At 56.0% G+C, this 12,414-nt stretch overlaps 1 protein-coding gene across 2 annotated transcripts; it reads left to right on the top strand.

The window, feature by feature from the left end:
- The first annotated feature begins 2,661 nt into the window (after positions 1 to 2,661).
- Positions 2,662 to 6,118, top strand: IRF2BP2 (interferon regulatory factor 2 binding protein 2). 2 transcript variants are annotated; one of them, XM_054712942.1, is made up of 2 exons: positions 2,662 to 4,271; positions 4,984 to 6,118. In XM_054712942.1, exons 1-2 carry the CDS (start codon positions 3,296 to 3,298, stop codon positions 5,700 to 5,702), a joined length of 1,695 nt encoding a protein of 564 aa, XP_054568917.1. In that variant the 5' UTR covers positions 2,662 to 3,295; the 3' UTR covers positions 5,703 to 6,118. The 2 variants fall into 2 exon arrangements, with proteins under 2 accessions (XP_054568917.1, XP_008148090.2); XM_008149868.3 differs by having other exon boundaries at positions 2,662 to 4,319.
- Positions 6,119 to 12,414: the final 6,296 nt, after the last annotated feature.

Here is a 12,414-nt window from a genome sequence, read left to right as displayed (position 1 = left end):
TCAGCCTTCTGGGTAAAAGCCGGTCTCCACCCTCTGCCCCGCCACCCTGCACGGGGCCTCGGCCCGCCTGCCTGCCTGCCTGCCTGCCTGTCCGCGCAGGACCGGGTGGGAGCTTGCTCGCTGCAGCCGCCCTGGCAACCTTGACTGTGAATGGCAAACATGACCAGGATTCTCTCCTGCCAGGCCCTGGGGCCTCGAGCAGGAGGGCAGAGCCTACGTGACTCAACCGTACCCACTTCCTCTTTCATAAGCCATCACATGATGAGCTGCCATCACAATTACTGCCTTGTCTGTGCGAATTGCAGACGCATTGCCTCACCCCAGAAACCCCGGTTCTGTGCTCGGGGGAGGCGAGGAGGCGGTGCCCGCTGCAGAAGGCATTGGAAGGGATCCAGCCCTGCTGAGCTGGGAGGGAGGGAGGGAGGGGGTGGGAGACGAAAACAAAGCTGTGTTTACTTAGCACACATGACAGAGCCGCTCTGAGCGACATGAAAGGCCAGGCAGCAGGAAAGACTCCGATACAATATCGCTGCCCTGGGTCCGGGGCTGCAGGCCTTAACCCCCTTGATCCCGGATCCTTTTATGGCCCAGGGACGCCATAAAACCCGCCTTTCCATGTTCCCCGAGGGCCCTGCATTAGGGAAGTTACATGGACGCGCGGTTTCGACATTGGGGGAGGGAGGGGGGAAATGGGGTGTCGAATAAAAAGGAACTGCTCTCCATGCGGAGAAGAAAAGCTGTTCGACAGAAATCCTTCTTTGGCACCTCTTGGGGGCGGAACTTGAATCTCCCTGCTCCCACTTTGGGCTTGGGATCCCTGGAGGGTGTGAGTGCTGCTCGCAGGTAAATGTGTATAATTAGGCCACGGCTCTAACGCCTCGTTCTGTCATGTTTCTGGCACTGCCTAGTGGGGCCAGCTCTTTGGGGTGCTGAGTGGCTCACCTCCCTGCAGGGCGAAGACGAGGCCTGATCGGCTTTGGGCAGTGCACCCCCCCCCCCAACCCCCCAACCCCGGGGGCCAGGTCACGTGCTAGAACGTGTCACACGTCCTGGGGTGAGGCCATGTGTCCCCAGGGAGAGTGAGCAAAGGGACAGGTCCCGAAAGAGGTGCCACAGCAGGGACCAGGAGTGACCAAGCCCACGTTGTCCCCAGCTGCCCCCCCAGCCAGGAGGAGAGGGCAGGATCTGGAACGGAGGGGAAGGCCTTTGAGGGGGGCGCCCCCTTCTCTGGAAATCCCCGGGGGGAGAGAAGAGGTGCAGCGTTAGCCTGCAAACATTGAGGTCTGGCAGTGCGTCTTCTGGGCCACTGCGAACAGGTTTTTTCATGCGCCTTCAGCAGCTCCCTGCGCTGTTTTTCCAAGGGTGTTTTTCCTCTTCCTTGTGGTTAATCCTTTGAAGCAACCTGCCATTTTCAACAGCAACTGGGGAGAAACGTCAGCAGGATTTTTTTTTTCTTCTCTCTCTCTCCGCCTACCAATCCGGTGGAAGGAACGATGATATAATTAGTACCCTGTCCTTCCCACACCTAACCCGCTCATTCCAGGCCCCAGCAGCCATGCGGGCCTGTTTTCCAACAAAAGCGGCTCCAGAGGCCGGCCTTGCAGAGCTTGAAGTGTCAAAATTCCAACAGAGAGTGACTAAGCCTGTGTCTATTAGTCAGGAAGAGGAACGACCAGCCAAAGTGATTTACTCCCAACACACGCCAGCTCCTCCTCGCGATGCAAGGGTGAAACTCCAGTGCTGGGTGCAGCCGGGGCAGAGCTGTGACTGCCAACCGTGGCGGGGGCGCCGGAGGCCGGTGGTTCACGGCAGGCGCGGACACCCCATCGGGCTACAGCTGGGCTCTGGGGGCGTGGGGGGTGCACATCCGCTCCGCCCCAGACAGCGACCCCACGGCCCGCGGCCTCCCCCCGCCGCCCCCGCCCCCATCCACGCGGGCCCAGCAGAGCAGGGCGGGGTCTGCAGGAGCCAGGAGGCGGGGCCAGGGCGGCGGGGGCGGGGCCTTGCGCAGTGACGCGACGCGCTGGCCGCAGCCGGGTCCCTGGAATGTGCGTACGCGCAGTGAGGCCGCCAGCGCCGCCGAGTCACGTCCGCGCGGAGCGTGCGCAATCGGCGGCGGCGCACGCGGGCTTCGGCCCCGCGCCCCACGTCATGCGCCCGCCTCGGACCTACATAAGAGGCCAGGCGCTGGCGCCGCGAGGACCGCGCCGGGGAAGCGGGTGGACGGAGAGGTCGTCCTGCGCCTCCGCCTCCCGAAGGCCCCAGGCTGGGGGACGTTCTCCTGTGTTAGGAAAACTTGGGGCTCGGCGGTGTGTCCCCCAAACCCCCGAGGCACACGCGAGTGTAAAGCACCACCCAGCAGTCCAAATGCAACTCCGAACACCCGGGAACCACGCTGCCTCCTGACAACCAAGGCGCAGAGTGGCCTCCCTTTTAAAACACGGGATGATTAGCATGATTTTCCCCAAACAGGCCGGGAGGGGAGGGCGTCCCTACTGCGTGATCGAGGCTGGCGGCGGCGGCTGGAGACACGCAGCCCGCGCGGAGCGGGCTCTCCCCGCGGCACTCGGTCTGCGCGCGGGGGCGGGGCGGGGCGGGCGCGGGGGCGCGCGAGGCAAGGCGGGCGGGCGGGCGCGCGCGCGCGCGGGGAGAGGGGAGGGGGCCGCGCAGGCGCCGTGCAGGGCTGTCGAAGAATCGAGCCCGTAGAAGTGGAGCGGCGCGGCGGCAGCTCGGCAGCCCCGGCGGCGGCGCAGCGGCGGGCAGAGCGCTGAGCGCGCGCTAGAGAGCGGCGACGCCCGGAGCGGAGGGAGCAGCGCAGCGACCGGGGCCCGCACCGTCTGCCCGCCTCCTCCTCGGCGCGGCATGCCTCGCCGCTCGGGCTGAGCCTGCCCCCGCGGCCGGCCCCCGGCCCCCGCCCCCCGGCCTCCCCGCACTCCGCGCCCGCCGCCGCCGCGACCTGCTGCGCTCGTCCGCGCCCGCGCGGCCCGTCTTCGCTCCGGTCTGGAGGCCCGCCGTCTCGGCCGAGCCCCCGCCGCCGCCGCCGCCGCGCCCGCCGCCCGCCCGCGCCCGCCGGGGGGCCGTGCTGCCGCGCCTGCAGCCCCTCGCCCCGCGCCCGCCGCCCCTCGTGCCGCGGGGGCGCTGCGCGGGCGCCGATCCCGCGCGGGCTCTGCCTCCGCCGCCGCCCCTGCGGCCGCCGCCGCCGCTGGTGGGGGAGCCGCGGGGTTGGGGGGGCCGGAGGGCGCGCGCGGGGCCGGCGGCGAGCGGCAGCGCCCCCTCCCCGGCGGGCGGCGCGGACATGGCCGCGGCGGTGGCGGTGGCGGCCGCGTCCCGGCGCCAGTCCTGCTACCTGTGTGACCTGCCCCGCATGCCCTGGGCCATGATCTGGGACTTCACGGAGCCCGTGTGCCGCGGCTGCGTCAACTACGAGGGCGCCGACCGCGTCGAGTTCGTCATCGAGACGGCGCGGCAGCTGAAGCGGGCGCACGGCTGCTTCCCCGAGGGCCGCTCCCCGCCCGGCGCCGCCGCCGCGGCCGCCAAGCCGCCGCCGCTCTCGGCCAAGGACCTGCTGCTGCAGCCGCCGCAGCTCGGCCCCGAGGCGGCCCCGCGCGCCCCGCAGGCGCTGGAGCGCTACCCGCTGGCCGCCGAGCGCCCCCCGCGCCTCGGCCCCGACTTCGGCGGCTCCCGCTCGGCCGCGGGCCTGGCGCCGACCCCGACGCCGCAGCCGCCGCCCGTGAACGGCATCCTGGTGCCCAACGGCTTCTCCAAGCTGGAGGAGCCCCCGGAGCTGAACCGCCAGAGCCCGACCCCGCGCCGCGGCCACGCCGTGCCGCCCACGCTGGTGCCGCTCATGAACGGCTCGGCCGCGCTGGGGCTCGGGGGCCGCGCCGCCGCCTCGCTGGTCGCCGTGTCGGGGCCCACCGCCGGCCTGGGCTCCGCGCCGCCCGCCGAGCTGGGCGTGCACAAGCGGCCCGCGTCCGTGTCCGGCTGCGCGGTCACGGAGCACGAGCCGCGCGAGGCGGTGGCCGCCGCCGCCGCCGCCAAGGAGAAGGCGCCGCCCGCGCACCGCGGCCCGGCCGACGGCCTGGCCCCCGCCGCCGGATCCGCCGAGCTGGGCGCCGAGGCCGCGGGCGGCAAGGGCCGCGCGCCCGGGGAGCAGCAGGACTGGGTCACGCGGCCCAAGACGGTGCGGGACACGCTGCTGGCGCTGCACCAGCACGGCCACGCGGGCGCCTTCGAGAGCAAGTTCAAGAAGGAGCCGCCGCTGAGCGCAGGCAGGTTGCTGGGGTTCGAGGCCAACGGGGCCAACGGGTCTAAAGCAGGTAGGGGCGGCCGTGGGGGAGAGGGACCCCGGTGGTGGGGGGCGGGGGGGGGGGAAGGGGACCCAGGGCCGCGGCGCCGGGGAGGGGGGCGGTTCTTTGCATTCACATCTGCCCCTGCCTGGGCCCAGGAACAACACACGGCCCACTTCCTGCTCGCCCCGGGCGGGCGGAACCGGCGCTCCGCTCGGCGGCGTGTGCCTGTGCTGCAGCAGCACCACCGACATGAGTCAGGCCGGGCCGCCGGGCCGGACCCAGGGTTTCCTTCCCCAGCGCCTTCTGGGACGGGAGCAGCCGGGCCCCCAGGCACCCTTTACACCGGGGAAGGGGGGGCGGGGGGGGCCTCCACATCCCCCCGGGCAACAGGTCAAACCGAGGACAGGCGTGCCCTGTGCAAAAACAGGCAGGCATCCAGGGGCCGGTTTCTGTGGCTTTTTAAAAGGAACTGCCACGGACCAGCCCCGCGGACAATGTGTGTGTGGAGTTGCACGTGCATTTGAAACTGACATGGGTTTTTTTTTAAGCTGCAGGCTTTCCCCCAGGGTAGAGGTGCTTTGGTGAGCTTTGTGTCGGTTAGAAAAAGATCCTTTTCGGTGTGTGTTCATGTATTTTTTTTCTCTCTCTTCCCCCCCCCCCCCACCCCCCATTATTTGCTTGTTGTTTTCAGTGGCAAGAACGGCGAGGAAAAGGAGGCCTTCTCCGGAGCCAGAAGGAGAAGTCGGGCCCCCGAAGATCAACGGAGAGGCCCAGCCGTGGCTGTCCACGTCCACGGAGGGGCTCAAGATCCCCCTGAACGCCACATCCTCCTTCGTGTCTCCGCCGCCGCCCACAGCCTCGCCGCATTCCAACCGCACCACCACGCCGCCCGAAGCTGCCCAGAACGGCCAGTCCCCCATGGCAGCCCTGATCCTGGTGGCAGACAATGCGGGGGGCAGCCACGCCTCCAAAGAGGCCAGCCAGGTTCACTCCACCACCAGGAGGAACAGCGGCAGCCCGCCCTCCCCGTCCTCCATGAACCAGAGAAGGCTGGGCCCCCGGGAGGCTGGGGGCCCGGGGGCCGGCGGCGCCGGAGGACTGGAGCCCGTGCACCCCGCCAGCCTCCCGGACTCCTCCCTGGCGGCCAGCGCCCCCCTCTGCTGCACCCTCTGCCACGAGCGCCTGGAGGACACCCACTTTGTGCAGTGCCCCTCGGTCCCTTCCCACAAGTTCTGCTTCCCTTGCTCCAGACAGAGCATCAAGCAGCAGGGGGCCAGCGGGGAGGTGTACTGCCCCAGCGGGGAGAAGTGCCCCCTGGTGGGCTCCAACGTCCCCTGGGCCTTCATGCAAGGGGAGATCGCCACCATCCTGGCCGGGGACGTGAAAGTGAAAAAGGAGAGAGACTCGTGACTCCCCGGTTTCGGAAAAACCCGGTCGTTACCCTTAACGAAAACTGCTTGAACTGTATATATATCTCCATATATATATATATACATATATATATATCCAAGACAAGGGAAATGTAGACTTCATAAACATGGGTGTATAATTTTGATTTTTTTTTTTTTGAATACATTGTGTTTCTATATATTTTTTTTTTTTGACAACGACAGGTATGTACTTATCAAGGCATTTTCTCCTTTTGTTAACGTTATTAGCCTCTCTGTGCTTTATTATCCTGGTGACAGTTACCGTTCCGTGTAGGCTGTGACTTGCGCTGCTTTTTAGAGCACTTGGCAAACCCCGCGAGCTGCTTCTAGCCGTATTTGTAATGCACTTACTTTAAAAAGAAAAAAAAAAGCCAAATACATTTTCTGACGTCGTAAGATCGCCTTACTGTCTGTCATTCCTTGTTGCTGGCTCCGGTCTCGGGCTGGAGGCCAACTGGTGGAGAAGGAAAGGAAGGGAGTGAGTTGGCAGGGGCACCGTTGTGAAGTGGGCACACCACTGGGCAACCTGACCGAGTGCACCCCCAAAACACTGTCCCCCGCACAGGAACGGGAGGATAGATTGTGAGTCTGTCTTTGTTTTGCTCTTCAAGTTGAGTGGCTGGGGCACTGAGGACCGCCTGGGCGTCGCTGCTGAGAGATTTTGGGGGGACGGTGTGGTTTAGAGGGAGAATTCTTGATGTTGAAGGCAACGTTGACCACTGCTTGCTGAATCAGTTGTAAGATTCGAATGTCGTCGGTTACATAACACACAGCCGGGGGACGGAAGGCGGGGACGGCGGTGTGCAGATGGCACTGCCACCTTCCACCGGGGCCTGGTGCTGCCTCCCCGTAAACACCCCGAGCTCTGTTGCTGCCCGTGCCGTTGCCTTTGGAAAGAGCTGCCGGAGAGATTCCGGTCCCGGTGAACTTGGAGATGGATGGTGGGGTTGGTTTCGTTTCTGTTCCGTGTTTTGTTTTTGTTTTATCGTTGAACCTGTAGCGCTGTTGTTGTGGATCGCGTCACCCACACCCTGTCTCGTGCAAGTGCTGAATGCAGTCATGGTGCAGACGGAGCCACAGCCCAGGGTGCTGGCTGCCGGGACTGCCCGGGGCCGTGTCGGTGACAGCCCCGCGGGGTGGGGGGTGGGGGGCCCTGTCATTTCCTCTGACCTGTGGAGTGAAGAAGACAGTTCTTCTGGGGAGAGGGGGAGGATAAACTAGTGGACATTAAAAGGTTTTCCGTAACGGGCCCCACCTCTCCAACGCCTCTCAGAAGCCTTTTGTAAACTAATTCCTTTTGATCACTACTTTGCATCAGTGAAATGATTTTTTTAAACCGATACATCATCCAGGATGGTAGACGTAGTTGTCTCCGAGCGACGCTGGTTTTTCTCTCTGTGCTGTTAGCCCAGCCACAGGAGCCCGATGCTGAGCCTTTTGATGTTCAGGTGTGTGTCACGTGGCCCTAACATCAGGCTGAATCATCGTTTTCAAGGTCTATTTACAACGTAACGTGGTGTAGCGTTCACAGCCCGGCTTTTTACTTGCATTTGAAAACAGGTTGTTACCCACTTGGGGTTATCTTTCAGTTACGTATTTTTGTCTTTTGAAAAGTGCTCAAAAAAAAAAAATTTTTTTTTCTAATGGTCGGGTTATTAACACTTGAAAAACCAGATACTGCGCCAAATACAGTCTTTCTCGTAGTGTTTTTAATGAGTGCACTTATTAATGCTGTGCAGATTCATTTTCCAAGTCATTGTTACATGGCCGACAGACTTGCATGATTAACCAGTTTGTTTCTTTCTTTTTTTTTTTTTTTTTTTAATTGGAGTAGCTATGACTCAGATCCAACTGGTTTCTCTTATGTAATGTACACAGGCAGGCAGTCTGTTTTCCATGCCCATAGAGACGTGTGTAAAGAATTCAACCCATTATGGTCTGTTGTATAAATGTGTATCTAGGCACTTTATCCTAAACTGGAATTTGACCTCATAGATGTTACACGTCGATCCGTCATTTGACCTAATTTGTGGGAGCTATCTGTTATGTTTTGCAATCTTAACACAGATAGCTTTTTTTAAAAAAAAGAATGATCTAGAACCATCCTGCTGTTTTGTATACGTCTATCCAGCTGTGGAAAATACAGCCTATGGTTTTTCTCTGCTGATGGTGAACGGCGCGGGGGCGGGGTGGGGGGTGGGGAAGGGAGATGGAAAAAAGCAAACAGCTCTACAGGGCTGTGCGTGGAGGTGACTCCTGTAAAAAAATAAGATTTGCATGAGCCTGCCTGGCCCCTGTGGGTGGCCTCTATGAGAGACTGGCAGCTGGAAAGTGTTGATCGGGGTTATTTTTCTGGCTTTACGTGAAAAAAAGTTGACATGGGGACAGGGGTTTGATCTGTTGTTATACCTGATGACAGTATAGTTTTCCACAGCTGGATAGAAACGCCTGAAAGCTACTTTAACTGTACGTGGGCAGTATCAGATTTCAGATCCTAATATTTCAGCTGTGCTTTGAATACTCAAAATAGTACGGGATGGGCGTTGTAGCTTTCCCCCCTTTTCTTTTTCTTTTTTTTTTTTATCTTTCCCGATTTATAGGATTTCACCAATGTACCCTCTCACGTGGCCTCACGTTAAAAGTTATGGGAACGTACACATGGTTTACAACTTTTCCTATATACCTTTCCTTGGCCACCAAGTATTTTAAAAGTGTGCCACCTTTTAACCTTAACTTTTAAGTTGAAGGTGATAACTTTTTCTATATATGATGCAACTCCTGTCAAACCGAAGCGAGTGTAATCTCAGCTATGATCATTATTATATTTTAAAAAATCACGCTGTGGAAATATCACCTGCATTCTGTCATTTTGTCAGATTTACAGTACCTTTTTTTTTTCTCTCTCTTTAAACTTTTAGCATTAAATAAAAATAAAATTGGGAGCACTGAACCTTTTCCGAGGCCTTTTTTTAAAGTTTTTTTTTTAAAAGGGAGGTTAGACACGGCTATTGCTTTCCTCACCAATGGCAGGAGGACTCAAGGAGGTGTGGGTTGGGGGGGCCGGGGTTTGGCTGGAACTGCAGTGCAGAGATAAAAAGACACAACAAAAAGGCATCTGAGGGTAGAAAAATAAGGGGGGGGGGGGGGCGGGCAGGGACTGGGGAAAGGGCCACTGGAGAGAGGACCCAGGGCCAGAAAACACTTGTTTATTGTTGAGCTTGCAAGGAGCCAGCCCTTGGCAGTGATGGCATCAAACACTGTCAGGACATGAGCTCTCTCTCTCTCTCTCTGGAAAGCTCTGGAGGAAAACGGCCCTGTGTGGCCAGATGAAATGCACTGAAGGCAAAAGAGAAAGAAAGAAAGAAAAAAGCCCACCCTTTGGAAAGCTCCGGAATAGAATCAGGGCCCACGCCATGCAGGAGGTTTATGGATGTGGTGAAGCCGGGATGCATAGAGAAGAAAGGAGGTACATTTACAAACCACTGCACTCGACTGTCACAGAGGAGATTCCCAGGTGTCTGCAGCTTGGACGCTGTTGACCAGTGGCTTGGCCGGCTTCTCCGTGAAAGGAAGCTGAGAAACGTCTAAGGAGTTAGCGGACAGGGTGGGTACACACACAGACTTAGTGCGTGTTTTAAATTAAACAGCAACAGCTCGTGTATCCTGGGATGTATTTTCATTAGGGGATGGTCCAATCACGTGGGGGGCTCATCCTTATATTTTCATAATATAGGTAGTAGCCTGTTGAAGGCGGTTTTCCAAAAACAGTATTCCCAAACAGTGAATTACAGATCATGCTACACAAGTTGCATTTCATAATTTAAGGGAAATGTTAAGCTTTTTTAACTTCAACGCTAGGCCTCATTTTGACTGAAACTTAAAAAATCGTGCAGCTTGCAAAGTCATTTTTGAGTTTCAAAAGCTCCTTTCAAAGGACGCTTTTATGATCGCATTCAGTTTCCAGTTTTAAAAAACACAAAACAAACCAGACTCTTGATGTGGCAGATGTCTTTGTTTATACTCCAAAGCAGGGGGGGGGGGGGGCGCGGGGGGGGGGAAGTTAAAGGGAAGATGTGGAACGGCTTTTTTTTTTTAAGTCCCTGGTTCCTCCCAGCAGCTTTGCATCTGATGGATAGATGGTTTTATTTGGTGAGTGAAGAGTGAACTGTTTCTCTTCCTGATTCCAAAGTGTAGACGTGGGATCATTCAGAAAAACGCTCCGTGGCTTGCAGGCCAGGAGAAGGCCTGAGTCACCCTCCCTCGCTTGCCTTTGCTTACGGGAACAGTGAGAAGGCCCGCCTTTCCCCTGTCACAGCCCAAGGTCAGAGTCACCCGTGAATGGAACACAGTTACCTACTTGGTCCCTCCTTCGTCCTCCATCCATCCGACCCCTGAGGTTTTAGAAATGAGGGGGTTGGGGATGCTGTTTAACTCCTTCAGCGCCCCTGGCTAGGCCTCTGACAGCTATGGCATCGATTAGAACACACATGATTACAGACAAATAGAAATTGTGGGCGCGACCTCCCAGATTTTCAACGATTTTGCCGTTTCTGTGGACGGCCTGCATTTTCCTCCAAGGGGGTGAAATCATTCCCTCACAGTAATTTAGAAGGCACAAAAAAATACAGGAAAGTCTATTTGTAAATTACTTAAGGGACTGGAAGATGGACAATGACCAGATTTATGGATTATCTATGGATTTCTCCATTAAACCCCAGACAAACCCATCATTAGGGATATCTACGCCGTCCCTCTTTCCCATTAACAAATTAATTTGTACCTAATTTAACAGTGAACTTTGTGTTAACCCGTCAACCTGTTACCTCTCCTTCCCCATGACAATACAGCTTAACGTGATTGAAAGCAGCTTTCCTCGGTGAACTTGAGGTCTAACTTTTTTTTTTTAGTTGTAGAATATGAAGTCTACACACTGGCTTTTAATCATTTAATCTTGTCTGCTGCTTTATGGCACTGAGCCGCATAAAACAATCCATAGGAGCCACCGAAAGTTATGTCAGGACAAAAAGCATACCATAGGCAAATCACTCTTTAGAATAATTTAGACTTCGGGTCATAAAGCTGTTATTTGGGATCTGAAAAACAGACTGGGAATTGAATGAAATCTCCTTAGTAGAATAACCCTATTACAATGGTATAAACGGTTTCTTCCATAATATAATCTTTTTTAAAATATATTTTTATTGATTTCAGAGAGGAAGGAAGAGGGAGAGGGAGAAATATGTATATATATATATATATATATATATATATATATGTATATATATATATATATATATACATATATATATATATATATATATATATATATATATACACACACACACTGAGTGGCCAGATTATGATGATCTCTGAACGCATAATAATCTGGCCACTCAGTGTATATCCTATATAATAAAAGGCTAATATGCAAATTGTCCCCTCGACCAGCAGGCAAGCCAGCCAACTGCCCATGTCCCCTCCCCCTGGCCAGGCTGGCCGGACCCCACCCATGCACGAATTCATGCACCAGGCCTCTAATATACACACACACACACTGAGTGGCCAGATTATTATGCATTCAGAGATCATAATAATCTGGCGCGCGCTCTCTCTCTCTCTCTCTCTCTCTCTCTCTCTATATATATATATATATATATACCAAAAATATTCTAGACTTTTGCTGGAGATCAACCACCTATTTGCCCTGAGCTTTCTATCAGCCAGTGCAAAGGGGAAAACTGATCAGGTGCACGATTTATAGTATCTTTGATATCAAATAAATGAGGTACTCAAGAGAAGGACACTGAGTGGCCAGATGATTATGCGTTCAGAGATCATAATAATCTGACCACTCAGTGTATATGTATATATAATTGATTTCAGAGAGGAAGGGAGAGATAGAAATATCAATGATGAGAGAGAGTCATTGATCAGCTGCCTCCTGCACCTCCCACACTGGGGATCAAGCCCACAACCCAGGCATGTGCCCTGACCGGGAATCGAGCCAAGACCTCCTGGTTTATAGGCTCAACCTATAAACCTGGCCAGCCACACCACCGAGCCACGCTGGCCAGCATAATACAATCTTGAAAAAAAATCAATTTGAAAAAACGTAGACTAGCCCTTTAAAACTCAAATTCATAGTGTATCCAGTCTTCTCCAGGCAGGTAAAATTTATCACAAAATCAGCCCTGAGATTCCTCCCGGAGGTGACTTTCTCCCCGGGGCAGACGAGGTCTGGAGGCAAGACCGCATTCCTGTTGACTCTGCAGGCATCCGCGCTCCGGCCCAGCTCACCCTCTGAATGGGCGTTAGAAGTTCGATTGCGTAATCTGCACAGCCTCCCAGCCGCTCCGCAGAAGCCCTTGATGCTGAGATAAGACAGATCCTGCCTAGAGTAACCGTGTCACATTTGAATATTTCTAAATATAGTTTCTATTTGGGGGGGTGGGGGGGGAATGAGCTGTTACATAATCTGTAGATCCCATCTCTTACTTTTATTTAGTCATTACTGCATCGTTACCATCGGTTCACATTCAGATGCCCATGAGGGGACAGGCCTGCACAGGAGGCGTCGGGGTTGTTTTTTTTAAATATTTTTTTATTGATGTCAGAGAGGAAGGGAGAGAGGGTGAAAGAGAGAGAAACATCCATGATGAGAGAGAATCATGGATCGGCTGCCTCCTGCACAC

The sequence above is a fragment of the Eptesicus fuscus genome, chromosome 24, assembly GCF_027574615.1.
Source record: "Eptesicus fuscus isolate TK198812 chromosome 24, DD_ASM_mEF_20220401, whole genome shotgun sequence".
NCBI classification, from domain to species: domain Eukaryota; kingdom Metazoa; phylum Chordata; class Mammalia; order Chiroptera; family Vespertilionidae; genus Eptesicus; species Eptesicus fuscus.
The sequence above is the reverse complement of the archived record's forward strand: the minus strand, read 5'-3'. Positions and strand labels throughout refer to the sequence as shown.